Here is a 15,144-nt window from a genome sequence, read left to right as displayed (position 1 = left end):
CTTCACTTCCTATTTTGTTTTCCAATCTACAAACCATGTTGTTCTTTTAGTTGCCTGCACAAGGAGCGAGATGCATGAATCCTACTTCCACTTTCTGTTCCTCGCTGGTTATGTTTGTCTTTCCACTTCCCTGCCATTCGTATTCGTTCTCCTCTTATTTTCCATCCCACATGTCGTCCTCTCTGTCCATGCTGGTACTTAAGCTCAGCAGAAAAGGTGGGGTCAGTACATCTGTGCCCCTAAGTGCTTGATACAGGAGTTACATTCTCCACCCTCTCCTCACAGAAGACGAACGCTGAGGCCTTTTAAGCCCCGACGCTGTCAGATGACTGCACAGCTGTGAGTGTATATGATAGAAAAGGGAAAATGGAGCGAACTTAAGAGCACACTCATCGTACTTTCTGTAATTATGTGACAAATGGCTTTCGAGCAGCAGTGTGTAAAGACATTTCTCGGTGTAAAAAACCTCCAGAGTATCTGCCACAGTCTGACAAGGCCGACGACTACAGCGACTCACAAAAAAAACATTAAAAAAAACCATTCAGCTAAAGACAAAGAAATTCGGCACAATCCCGCAGCTCGGTTGCCTTGTACAAATTTGTTAGCGGGACACAAATCAATATTCTATCTCTTGTCAGTGCCTCGCTACATGTGGAAGAAAGAAAGAGCCATCCAAACAGGGATCTGCTCCTGTTACTTCTCCATTACTTTCAAAGTGCAGAAGCAAGGAAGGAGTAAGCGTTAAGCGTTCACTCCCGCCGCAGACATGAAAAGTTTTCAGATCAAAAGTTTTTCTTGTCCCCCCCCCCCCCGTGACAGCAGTTGAAATGCTCTTGTAGCACATCTGGCAGATCTACATCCAAATACAAATAAACAGTGAGAGGGCAGATGACAAAAACAGAGCGTTTGCCTCAGCTCCCCCCTTTCGCCTCCCACCCATCTAACACTTGAGCTTTTCTCTACTTTAACCACTCTCCCACTCCTCTGTTTTATCTCTCACACACACACACACACACACTTCCCCCTGCTGTTGTGATTGCGGCAGCGCTCAGGCCGACCAGCACATCAGTGAGAGAGAGGGAGAGAGAGCGAGATCTGTCAGTGGGTACTTCTAGGACAGAGCATGTGGGTGGATTGCAATCAGAACCACTACCGGAACTACATCTCACAAAAAAATGTAAAAAGACAGGTAGTGCGAGTGAAGGGTTTGAAAATGAAACGAGAAGGAGGGCAGAGGACAGGGACGGAAAACTCTCAGACTCTGCAGCAGCATCTGAAGTTGAGACTCTATCAGCTGCGCCCGAGCCGGGTGCCTGAGCGGCCCCTGTGTGAGGTGGCCCTGTGGGTGATGATGCATTTGTTGTGTGTCGAGTGCAGAGGTGAGAACATATACACACCTCTAAAGCACTCACACCTGTGGTATTCATGCGTGTTTTGGTGTTTGATTGAGCTCAATATTCCAGGTCCATTATTCTGGTTTATTTGACACCAAACTTACCGATGATTAACTGAAAACTGGGATGGGCAGCATTGGAAAGTAAATTCGAAAATCACAAGTGGTAAAAATTGTCAGACAAGAATTTAGCCATATTGTATGAAACTGTTCCTTTAGAGAAAAGACAGGGCAAAAAATGATTGAGCTCAATATAAAAAAAACAGTCTGATTGTTATCAGAGATGCTACTTGAGTCAGAGATGTATGAAATGTATGAATATGAACCCTTTTTCAGATCCACAATACTAACAAAATTGCAAGACATTGGCATGAAACGTTGAAACCCCCCAGAAACTTTGCAAATCTGCTTTTCCTCCACAAAAAAACTAAACACGGCGTGGGGGGCTAAATGAAGATGTGACTCTGAAGACATTGGTTCCTCTCCACAGACACGTCTTCTGCGGGTACTGCACCCCAGAAAAAAAGATATATTTCTATGACTTAACAGAGAGGCAGATGTTTACTGTAGAAAAAAATCCCAGTGAGAAAGCTTGGAGCTGGAGAGGAATGAAAGCTTTTCTCCTCCCCTCCACACACTCTCTCCCGTATTCACTCCTCTCCTCTTTCTCATTCGTCTTCATCTCAGCTCCGTAGGTGCCATTTCCAGTGTTGTTCTCTTGGTCTCGGCTTGTGTTTCTAGTTCCATTTCTTCCTGTTATCTTTCCTGTCGTTCATTCTTCAGCCCCCAGCTACCTCTCTATCCTTTTCTGAGACTTCTCCCTCCCCCTCACTCTCCTCCTCCACTGATTGCCTACACAGTTATTCCTCTGCGCTCGCCTGCTCACTAATGGCGGTGGCAGGTGTTCTCCCAGGTGCCTGAACACAACGGCCCGGGCTGAGCTTTTAAAAGTCCTGGCATCAGCACCCCGGCCCCTCCCCCGGCATGGTCTGCCTTCACAAACTTCTGCCACCGAAAAACTGCAAAGCTGGCATCTGCCTCCAAACACACAGACACACATTCAGTGTATACAAAAGAAAGAAAATACATCCAGCCCTTCATCTCCGACGCTTCCACCCAGACAAGTGGTTGTTCTGGCTTCAGCTGTGTGATGAATCAGTCTGGAACGGCCCATTTTGGCTGTCATTGATAACCCAAATGGCCGACACACAAACAATCCAACACACACAATTTCTAATAGCTTCATGCAGGAGAGAAAAGCTGACACTAAAAGGGGGGGAAGGACGGATGGTGACAGCGGTGGATGGTTACAGGCCATGATAATGGCCCTGTTGGAAAGCCCAGGACAACCAGTCCCCACAGAGGAGTGGGAGAGAGCGGAGAATGCAGCATTGTGTGTAATCCACCCTCTTTGGTTTGGCTTTTCAATCAATCAGCAGGTCCTTGTATAAATGGCCTCACTGTGACTCTCACCTGTTCTCAGTGGACAACCTTTATTTTAAGGTAAAGCCATTCATGCTTTGTGTCCCACGGGGCTGCAGCTCCATTTCTTTACGGGTCGACTTGGTTTCTGCAGTAAACTTTCGGACTGGCAGTAGATGCCGTCTTAAAATAAGGTCACATCCTTGACTTCAGAAGTACGCAGTGTACTTAGCATTTAAATAGCTGAAGTTGGGAGTGCAGTGTTGTAAGGCGACTGACAATAAAGAAAATCTTCACCTTGTTGCCTTTTCAAATGCACAACAACTGGAGAACTCGGAGATTTGCTGTGCCCATTCTAAACCTGTCTGTTGGGAACGGCCTGTTTTTCTTGGTCTGTGATGATGCTGGTTTCAGATTTCTCTCCGGAACTGCCACAGTGACCCGCAGCAATTGAGTTGCAGCGACTAGAGACCTGCTATTAAACATATCGCTTGACCAAATAGCACCAAATTCAACACTGCAATTCCTTTGGCCCTTAACGATACACAGGAGGAGTGTGAAGCCGGCGAGATGGATGGTTCTCAAGACACGCGAGCCACAGAGAGACATAGATTTCTGGAATTGGAAGCCAATGCTGTCGAGATGTCTTTTCTGATCCAGTGCAGACCAGAAAAACCATAACCCCCGAAAGCACCTGAGAGAGGTGGTCTATGACTGGCTCCAGTGGAAGTGCAGTGCTGTCTCAGAACCCAATCAGTACCCCCCCTAGGAAAATTAATTGCACAGCACAGCAGTACAGTTAATCTTTAGCGTTTCTGGCTCCGAACTCATCCACCCCTGCAGCATAGTCCCCCTGCAGAGCCTGCACACACAGATTGGGAGGAGATATCTTCTGCTCAGAAACTAAAGAATCGAAGCAGGATGCCTGGGTGGTGATGGGCTCGATTAAAGCAAAATCCAATAAACACTCATGGTTTTGGAGAAGAAATGAGGAAGCTGCACTGCTATATTGGTGTTTTGGGTCGGTGTTGAAGAGAGGTCACATTTGAAAGTAGAAGTGCAATCATTTCCTCCGAAAAAAGGAAGCCTCATTCACATACTGTAAATGTGCTACCATACTTTTTTTTTTCACTAAAAGCATTGTGGCATCGAGGTATTCAGTACAGGAGCAAACACGTCTCTATCACCTGAGCGTACTGATCCATTAGGGACCAAATCAGCAGCTTCTTAAATGTGAGGCTCTATTCAGCGGCGGCTGAAATCTGCGACATTCATCTGTCGGCTCAGTCGTGATCTGTATCCTGGCTTAAAGGTTTGATGTGATATCCACAGAACCATGGCTATGACGCAGATCTAGCTCCTGAAAAAGAATCAGATCAAGTATACAAAGATTCAAGGCTAAAATGAGGACCTGCAGCTCTGTGCATTTACATCACAGCATCATGAACTGGAAAGTCTAATAACTACTATAGTTTGCCATGTTTGCTTCTATATTTAAAGAGTCAAAAATCAAGCCTAATGTCAGCTGTGATTGGCTTCATGAAGGATGGGAGGTAAAGATGGATGATGGATCTTTGCATTGAACTGAACAAGACCAATTACTCAAAGGATTTCTAAAATCTACCTCCTCGAACACAGAAGAAACTGGATTTTTACTTTCCCCTAACATTAAAGATCATCACACTCCTTCTAGTTCACCTGTCCCCACAACACAAATTATTTTCTCCTTTCTACAGTGAAATGGATACCGATCATTTTCAATAAAAGAGCTGCGCTGGGATAAAGAAAACCGAGCTGAGCGCCGTGAGGGAGCGTCGAAAACTCAACTCGGGTTTGGATTCAAACAAACAAATCCAGTTTGAAAACAGCCCCTCGTGTCTGACAGGTGGTTTGGAGTTTTAAGGCAACAATCACTGGTTCAGGAATCTAAACGACTCTGGGAATTGAGCCTTTGATGTCGAAAGCAGGAGCTCGGATGGGCAAGTGGGAGATTTGGGTTTGTTTTTCCATTTGGTCATACAACAAAAGAAAGGGAGTATTTTAAGATGCCGCCCTCCTCCGTCTCTTTGGACAGCTCTCGTTTACTGGCAAATGAGCAGGGGGGTGCGGCCCCTCCTCCCTGCTTCGTTTCGTCGGGCAGTTTGTATAATGTTCACATCGATCTCAGCCTTGGCATCATGGATGACACCTCCGCATCGGGCCAGAGAGAAGAAGGATCAACCTCATTTATCCCAAAAGCTCACAATAAGCTGAGGATGTGTGTGGGCGTGTGTCTGAGGGAGAAAGACACATTTAGAGAATCCAGGCAGCATGGTGGAGCACATATTTCTGCACAAATACTGAATATGCATGTACAGCATGGATGCGTCCTACGTGGCGGAGTGACGTCGAGATAGCAGATGTGTCGTGGGGCTGCAGAGAACAACACAACCGGGGTGAAAACAAATGAAAAACCCTCATAAGTCAACTTCTCTCCTGCGAAACGAGACAACTGGGACACGCAAACAAAGGGCGCGTTGATATCGGCGGTGACACACGGGCGGCAGCTGTACACATCATGTCATTCACTTGTGGCTGCAGTGAAAAGGGACTTTGTTAGACAGAGTAGCATCTGCTGAGCTTTCATCCATGTGCGGAAATGTTGGGTAAAATAATGCAGGCGGTTGTCCTTGAAAATATATTGTAACCAGTGCTTCTTTTGTTTAGTTTAAATGGTTTCAGAAAATAGAAAAAGAATGGTTCCACAAGCTGCTCAATAAAAGGTGAATGATGGAGCCTCAATCAGCAAAGAACAAGTAAATGGATTTTTTCTACATTAAGCAAACAGTAGAAGTTATCGAACAGAAATGTTATTCATGTAAGAATCTGACAAATTCCTAAAACCCATACTGTTTGCCCTGCAGCCTTAGAGCCCAGCATATCGCTATCGGTGTTTGTAATTGCAGATTTGAAGACATCAATTTTACAACGTAAACTCAGATTTAGATTTACATCTTATGTAATATAAATAATTCAAGTTCTATATATTTGCTTGTATTTGTGTTATCTCTACTTTAGTTAGTTTATTAGGAACTATATCAAAACTTGATTACATTTCTTTGTCATTAGGGTTTCATTACGACATCTTGGGAATCATTGACTCTACAAAAACAACGACATATTAGCCAATATATTGGTATTTACAAAAATGTAACCCCCTAATATCAGTATTTGCATCGGCATGTAAAAATCCATATCAGTCAGACTGTAGTTCTCACTATCTAACAACACTCCTTGCATTTTTTTTTCAGCAGCCAAAACAAGAATCTCAGATGTTCCTTTAATGCAGCACCAAGGAATTAGTTTTCAAAAGATCGTGAAGACAAAAAGTGAAACACACCAGTTCTCAGTGAAATTCATTTTCTTACCATGAGTTAAGCTTTGGAAACATTCATTTGACAACATCTATAGCTAAAGGGCTAAAACATGCAAAACCACCACTATGTATCGCGTTTTTCGATTATAAGAAATGAGAAATGACATTAGTGATAACAGGATCAGAATATATAATGAACTTTGCAAAAATCACCAGTGTCAAACTAAAAAAGAGATCTTTAGACACCTGTGCTCTATGAAGATTCCTCGTCTTTCCTCAGTGACAGTGAGGTCCCAGTTTAGGTTACACGGTCCTGAAGAGAAACGGGGGGGGGCTTGTCTTGGGAGGTGTCTGATGCAACCGTAACGCAACCTGTGCCCTGGAGCTCACACTCCCGGCTACACCAACACTGCTTTCCTGCTCAGCGCTCACAATATCATAAAACACACGCACACATAACACCCACAGGCAATGGGCACTCAGAGATACATGTGTTTACGCTCTGCAACATGGAGGACGGCAACTATTCTTAGTTCAGCATATAGACTCATCTCCTGCAGCTAATTTCAACCGTCATGTAAATAGATATCATTCACTTTTATAACTCAACAGTGGTTCGGTCATATGTGCCAAACTGTATATTTGTAGTTAACCGCAGTTATAATTAGAGCAAGTGGCTCAGCAGACAGAGCATCACCGACAGAGACTTGATTATTACGGCCAACCATGAGTTATTGACATGTGACGTCCTGTTAATCTGAGTAACAAAGCAGGAAGGATTTGCTGCAAAAAACATTAATGCAATCAGTCGCCAAGGGCCTGAAATATTTTCCATGGACGAAAGGACTACCAGGGCAAACTAGGATTTCAGCAAATTTCATATCAAATAATTGTTTCCTTTTGCCATTTAAAAAAAGCTTGATCAGCAAATACCACTGTTCAATTTTGGATGCCATTTCCCCCCAAATCATGCTGTGCAACCTCAAGTAGATGAGCATCCCGAACATGGTTAGAATCTTAAGAGCATATTCAGCAAAAATTCTTCTGGAAAATACTTCAAGTAGGGAATTTTATGTGTCACATGTTACCACAGGATGCAGTGACAGTAACAAAATTTGATGAGAACAAAATAAACTGAGGCAAAGACTGGTTGTTGTTTTTTGTCGGGTTCTAAAAGTTTGTTTCTTTATAGAAATAAAATACTTTTCTATTTTGAAGGTTTAGGGGTAAATCAGAGCACTAACAACCAGCCATCCTAGTTCTGTTAGAGTTTTGTGATGAACTGCACGCACACGCACACACACACACACACACACACCTCCTAACTACATTCAAACCTCGTCCAGAACCTGAACTTCCATCATCACCCTGACCTGCCTCTACATTGAAATACACATGCATATATTATTCGGCTGCCTTCCCTATTGCATCTATATTACAGGAGCTGCTAAATTTATTGGAGTAATAAAGTTTTATTATTGTCAGCTTTTCCGCCTCCAGGTGTCTCCTCTAATAATAAAAAGGGCATATGCCTTTAAAACCAAAATATATGTATATCAAACAGTGTGTAATATCTAATAACCACAGATAAACCTTTAAAGGCAGAGCAACAATAGGTTTAATGACACACACATTTCTCAATCCTTTAAAATTACTGAACAATTTTCTCGAACAATGTTTCTATATCTCGATAAACATAATTAATCACCACAGCTCAGCATGACAAAAACCACCAGACAACATGTCAGGCTCTGTATTTTCAAGAAGAGCTATTATCTATTATCTTTGTTAGTAATGATTTAATTAGTGTTGTACTTGAAAATCTTGACATAATCTAACGTTCACTTTCCTGATCATTGCTGCAGCTCCTCTTTTCAGCCTCTGTCTTAAACTCTGTCGTTAAATTCAGTCTGCTCTGATTGGCCAGCTGGTCCACTCTGCTGTGATTGGTCAATCGCTTTGAGTGCTTGGGTTTTCATGTTTTCCAAAAATCAAGTTCGAATAAATTTGACAGGACACAAAATTAATTCAAATATATATACGCACACCCTCCTTTTCTGATAGTGAGCGCCCTCTGCTGGATCATGAGTTAATTGTCATTACAGTCTTAATATCAATTATTCCAGCCGCATCCTTTATGTATGTTCCAATTTTCAAATATAAAGTTAATTCCATGCCGTATAGACTCTAGCTGTGGATTATGGATATGAACAGAAACGTGGTGGTGGGGCGGCTGTGGCTGAGGGGTCAAGTGGTTATCCTCCAACCAAAGGGTCGGCTGTTCGATCCTTAGTCTTCCCCATCTGCGTGTCGAAGTGTCCTTGGGCAAGATACTGAACCCTTAAATGGCCCCTCATAGATGTTGAAAGCACTAATTGTATGTCGCTTTGGATAAAAGCATCTGCTGAATGACATGATATAAATATGGAAGTTACATCTGATGAGATGTTTCAGGAGCAGGTTCACTGTGAGGAGACTTTGAGGCATCATTTTAACTTTGCAGAACCCAGAGGACAGACACACAAATTGCATAATATGTGTCCTTCAAAGGACAAATAGCATATACTCTCTAAATTTGTGACACAATAACAATGCAAGTTTGAAACTGAACTTGAGCAAGTGAAGCTCAGCAGATAGAAAAGAGAGAAAGGAGTCGTCCTTCTGCCTACCTGTATCAGCGACATGTTGCTGAGGTCCAGTCTGAACAGGTAGTTCCTGGATTGAGGAGAGACGACAGACGACAGTGAGTGTGTGCACAGTTTGACCTTTATCCTGTAGAAATGTGTTTAATGATGCAAATGAAGTATCAGAGCAGGGACAATTTTAGCTGCTGTCAAATCAAAGCAAAGCCGATTGGAGGATGTATTTTATTATCCTTCAGTCATCTTAGTTTCCTTTAAGTCTGAGTGTGTGTTTTTGTGATGCATATTGAATATATTTTGCATTTGTGTGTGTGTGTTTTTAAGAAGGTCAAACCAGCTCATGAAAATAAGTGCAAGCACATATGCACTATTGTGACATGACTTATTTCTTCCAAATTCATCCGTCCTGCCAAATCCAAAGCCTGACTTGGTCCAACGAGGCCTCGGCAGAGCACTTAAGAAGCGTCATTATCCGAAATGTGTGTGTGAGTCAGAAAGGGTATCATGTTCTGAGTAATGTGCTCGGTGCGGTGAGAAGCCGAGTGGATTTACACTCTCTTACCTGGCACCCACAATAAGCTCATTCCTGGTCAGGTCAAGGGTGAGCTGCGAATAGTCTTGCACACCCGGTCGGGAGAAAGTAGATATCCACGGACTGAGTGCTGAAAGAGAGGAAAGAAAGAGAGAAGTTAGCAAAAGCTTAATAGGATCATAGGTCATGTGATAAAAGCAGTGACATTTACAGGTAATACTCGTATATGCACAATAGAGCCAAACAATTAAATGTTTATGTTGACAATAAAGCAGGAATAGATCTGATAACCTAATGAATCATTTGTCATAAAATATTGTTAAAGAATGTGAATTTTTTTCTTGGATCTGCTCTTTAATCCACATTCTCATCAAAACTCCATCTGTTCTCTCCATGCTCAGGCCTCCACCGAGTTCAGTGGAACTCAGTTTAGTCGTTTTTGCATTATCCTCAGTGGAGAGCATACCTCCACTGCCAAGCACCAACAGTCTCTTCAAATGCAATCAAGCTGCACCTGATTTCACAAAATCATAAACATCACTTCCCTAAATTGCGCTGATTTGAAAATGTCCAAAAAACGCAATGTTAGAGACTAAATTTTATTCCTGGATCCACAGCAACATATAATGGATTTTTCCCTGACACACACTGTATCGTCTCCACAAGCTGAGCCATGATAATCCGTCGTTTTTGTGTATTGCTGCTAACTAACAGACAGACACACAACACTTCTCGGCAAAGGTATAAAACAAACAACTTAGACCGGCACTCGGTGAGTGCATGCATCTTGTAATGTTAAAAAAAGTGTAAATAAATTTCCTAGATCCACCCACTTAATGGAATCCCCTCCAACAGTGAATGTGTTCTTCCTTGGCCAATAACCAACCCTTCCCCAATTATTTAACAAAACCCTGTAGTTTGAGTGTAATACTGCTGAAAGACAGACAAAGCAATGAAATCAAAACCTCCTTGGCTGAGATCTCAAGCAGACGAGAGAAAAAAGAAAAAAGAACCTTCTTGGCGGGAGGTAATCATGTGGTGAGGAAAACTCCAAATGTTTGCTGCATCCTCCGAAATTGGAGGATTTTGTTATTTTTAGTTTGTTTTGGGACTAAAGACAATTAGAAATTTAAAAATGGTTTGACATTTTTCTTAAAACCACTTAACCAATTATTTAAACTAAGGACTGCTGTATTGATGATGAGAGAAATGATTACAGCTGTAGTGGTTGAAAAAAAAGACTGAAGCAGTGAATAGAGCAGGGAAACCTCTCAATGGGATGGTGTCTCCTGCAGAGAGGGACAAAACTGTCCAGGCCACATCAGGCACAACGATCCTGATACGACCTGACACTCGGACAAACACGGCTCTGTGTGGCGTACGCGGCTGAATCCTGCGCGCAGTTTGAAACTGGCTTCCGCGAATCTGACAAGGTCGAAAACTCACAGGGGAAAAGAGCATTTTCTGTGTGACCCGGAGAGCAGACTTTCCAAAACAGATTTCACCTCATGGGAGGCTTGTGCGGCATAAAAGGATTTACCCTACTCCCCATGTAAAACACAGGATCACAGCAGTCACTGGGAATTCAGATGCACTTAACCAATTTGAAAAGCGGTGTTTTATGGCTTTTAGCTCCTGCAACAAAACCAAAAAAGGTGGAAAATAAATGGCTTTAAATTATTAAAGCCATTTGCCTCGGTTGTCAAAACAACAGTGAAACTATTTGACTTTATAGTTGTGGTTTAAATTCTAAAGTAGTAAACACACACTCAAATTAAGTCAGAAAAAGTGAAGGAAAAAAAAGGAACAGGATGAGATTAAAAAAGAGGCCACGCTGCTTATAACGTATTCATTAAAGAGCTCATCAAACATTTAAAACTTTAAATTATCATTTTTTAAACATTAAAGAAGCTCTTATGAAGCTTGAGGCTACGAGATCAAAGTGCTGGAAAAGGCGAGCACTGAGCAACCCTTCATCGTGACGAGGGAAGGAGTTGAGGATTGATGGGGCCCATATGGCTCAGTCACCTGGAAACATAAGTGGGGATGGGAGTGATGGGAGGCTGAAGCTGCAGAACAGTGTGGTGCTCTTCATTTTAACTATAACACACACACACACACACACACACACACACACACACACACACACACACACACACACACACACACACACACACACACACACACACACACACACACACACACACACACACACACACACACACACACACACACACACACACACACACACACACACACACACACACACACACACACACACACACACAAAGTGAGGGTGCCAGCGGACATCAGTGAGATGACAACTATCTGCCACAATCTGGTTTCTCCAGATGTGGATCAGGAGGAAGTGGTTTTCACTGAGCTGCTGTCAGCACAGTCCAGTGTTTGTAGATGTGCCAAGGAGACTGATGACTCAGCATTTTATAATATCATTAATATAATAAACTCCATACAAAGAAGGTTGAATGTTTCAGATTTCAATGAAATTGCAATTATCTCTATTAAAGTGAATTATTAGAGTGTGTCCAATTTGAGATTAGCAAAGCATATTTTAAGTAAATATATATATATAAATACGAGTCAATCTACCATTGATCAGTTTAGCATTTCTGCAGCAGCTGAGTTTATGTGTTTGCGGTAATAATGTCAATACACAAGTCTCATCAGGGCAGTTTTGAGTTCTGATATAATATGTTGTCTGCCCTATCGTTCATTTAAAATCTTTACAGACCATAACAAATGACACAAGAAACAAAACTCCATTAAGATATCACATGACACACGGATCTTCTTTTTCCAGCTTCTCCTTCCTCTTCTCCTTCCCTATCCCCCTTCCCCGGAATCCCTTTGCTTTATCACCCGCAGATCCAGGGCCTCTGTGGCCGCACCATGGATTGCGGTTTGTTGATCGTGCACCGGGGGTCGTGGTTGTGGACCCAGTGTGGCGGATTCTGTGTCGTGTGGGCTGATCGTGGTGGTGGTGGCGGACCCTGTGTCGCGTTGGCATCGGGTACGGGCATTGGACCAGGACCGCGGCGGCGGCTCGTGGTGGGTGGCGGTGGACGGTGACTGAGGACTGGACTGGCGTTCTGGTCTGGATGGTGGATCGTGGTCCTGCTGGTTGCTGACCATGGACTGTGATTGCAGTGGAACTGCTTGGCATGTCATGTTGGGGTTGTCCTTCGGGATGTTTACTCTCATCAAATGCTGCTAGAGACTTTAATCTTTAATCTTGAAGACTTTAATCTTGATGATGTTCTCCTGCACGTGGCATCTATTGCACTTCTGTCCGTCCTGGGAGAGGGATCCCTCACATGTGGCTCTCTCTGAGGTTTCTACGTATTTTTACCCTGTTAAAAGGGTTTTTAGTAGTTTTTCCTTACTCTTGCTGAGGGTTAAGGACAGAGGATGTCCCACCCTGTTAAAGCCCTATGAGACGAATTGTAATTTGTGAATATGGGCTATACAAATCAAATTTGATTGATTGATTGATATTATTAGAAAAAATAAGAAAAACAAAATCTCAAACTAACAGCATTTTTGGTGGTTTACAGATAATGATTGCATTTGATTGAGTGTTTAAAGACCAACAGGTATTGGATGCAGTTGCGTCGTAGTGGGGGGGAAGTGGAACTGACTTCCCAGGCCCCAAAAGGGGAGGGGGCCCTTTAAATCCTGAATGATTAAACTTTTTTAAATATATATATATATTATTAATCTGTTTCTAAGAACTTAATGTAAATGGTCAAAGCTTTGGACATATTAGAATATATCATTGTTTTTAGTTAATCTCTTGAATTTGCTCTTTATCCAAACCGCTAGGGCTCAAGAGGCTGAAGTATGTGTCAATATGGGTTACACTTTATCTTAACTGTGTCATTGTTAATCAGAAAGTAGCACATGGTAGGCTTGATCAGTGTAAATATACACATTTAATGTTGTGAAGTATACTTTTAATATACTATTTCATTAATAATGAGCCACAATTAGGTACATAATATGTGGCCTTGAATGGTACTGTAACATGTCTTGCATGTAGTGCCCAGAAGCTCAGAGAAGACAAAGTTGTGCCAGCACATAAATTCCCTGAAGCTACAGAATGATGAATGGTTAATTATATCCACAACAGCTCTGGTTTCATTCACAACAATAATAAGAGAAACATGACCGGGAGCAACGATGACTTTTAATCAACCAGCCAGCGCAGAGACCTAATGTAACCTATATAAAATGAATAATAGACTAACGCACATACACACACAGACACACACACACACACTCACACAGGATTAAATCACTGATAACCTTAACACACATAATAAATTACTGGATTCTATAATGCTATTCTGATACTAAACATATTCTATGAGAGGCGATCTCTTATATTGTCTCTATAAATATTTACATTACATATATGCACATATAGGTCATTTCAATTTTTCATATTTGAGCCTAGGCACATGTTTGATATGTGTGTGTGTGTGGGGGGGGGGTGTAGAAACTGTACAGAGCTGGTGTACATCACCCTCTGATTAATGGCTGCAGAGGCCAGAGCTGGACGGGCAGAGGGGAGTGGCAGCGAGCGCACACCAACCTCAGCCACTCAATATTATGTAAATAGAGCAGAGGAGTTGACTTAAGGAATACAACACGCTCACAGGCAGCTGTGTGAGCAGAGCGTGTGTGTGTGTGTGTATGTCTGTATGTCTGTGTGGGTGTGTGTGGGTGTGTGTGTGTCTCTGTGTGTGTATATGTGTGTGTGTGTGTGTGTGTGTGTGTGTGTGTCTCTGTGTGTGTGTGTGTGTCTGTTTTGTGTGAGTATGTGTCTCTGTGTGTGTGTGTGTGTGTGTGTGTGTGTGTGTGTGTGTGTGTGTGTGTGCGCTGTGGGCAGTGTCCATGTACATGTGAGAACAGAACATGTGATCACAAATGAGATCATTAAAGTTCACTTTGAGCACCGACCATATTAACATGCGCAGCAACACCTCATTAGCTTTCCAGAGATCATCATTTTTATACAAAAATACAAAAGCAACACTTGAATGTGCAAATATTACCAATGTGGTGGTTTAGATTGAACATTTGAAAAACATTTGAAAATGAGTGCAGCTTTCCACATTCCCACTCAATGGGGGTGAGGGCCGCCCACCTTTTCAAATATATACCTATGTCATGAAGTTAAGATAGTTGACTCTACGTAAGCATTGGTCCAGAAAGGTCGAAGATGGTTTTAAACACTAGGTGGCGATATGAGCCACATTCAATCAATAAATGTAGTTTTTTTTTACTATCAATTTTAATAAATAAATCTTAAAATCTTAATAAATCTTAATAAATGTGATTTTAAAAGCAGCATTAATTCATATCCTTAAAGAACAGATATACGATTTAGTTTACAGCTAAAAAAACACACTGAAGTCACGGTGGATTAAATCAAAGGCCCTCATCATTAACACTGTGTGTGTTTTGGGTGCAATTCAGATGAAAGCTGGGTTAGGGTTAGGGTAGTTTTTGGGAAAGTGGAGAAATGTGGAGAGATTAACAACAGCAGAAAACGTTGTGACCAATAGATAAGACTCTGAGACAAGGAAACCACCTCCCTCACATTAAAAGCCTTTGAAACCTCTGACGTTCAGGTAACAGCCCTGTTCTATGCATTTTACCTGTATTCTTTGTCCATCAAGTAAGAGTTTGGTGTGTTTTAATTTCACGGCTTGGCTTTAGTTCCTCTCTGTTGTTTCTAAAGTTGCCCATTATAGCATTATAGTATTTTTTTAAA

At 42.1% G+C, this 15,144-nt stretch overlaps 1 protein-coding gene across 3 annotated transcripts in view; it reads right to left on the bottom strand.

The window, feature by feature from the left end:
- Window positions 1-15,144, bottom strand: part of sema5ba (sema domain, seven thrombospondin repeats (type 1 and type 1-like), transmembrane domain (TM) and short cytoplasmic domain, (semaphorin) 5Ba) — a 158,307-nt gene that overhangs the window by 64,481 nt on the left and 78,682 nt on the right. For all 3 annotated transcript variants that reach the window (XM_053439393.1, XM_053439394.1, XM_053439395.1), the window contains 2 exons: window positions 9,375-9,474; window positions 8,840-8,885 (listed from right to left, as the gene is read on the bottom strand). In XM_053439393.1, the coding sequence (XP_053295368.1) occupies window positions 8,840-8,885; window positions 9,375-9,474 (146 nt within the window). The remainder of the gene's footprint in view (window positions 1-8,839; window positions 8,886-9,374; window positions 9,475-15,144) is intronic.

The sequence above is a fragment of the Pleuronectes platessa genome, chromosome 14 (assembly GCF_947347685.1).
Source record: "Pleuronectes platessa chromosome 14, fPlePla1.1, whole genome shotgun sequence".
Taxonomy (NCBI): domain Eukaryota; kingdom Metazoa; phylum Chordata; class Actinopteri; order Pleuronectiformes; family Pleuronectidae; genus Pleuronectes; species Pleuronectes platessa.
Note: the sequence above shows the minus strand (reverse complement) of the source record. Positions and strands in the feature narration are given on the sequence as shown.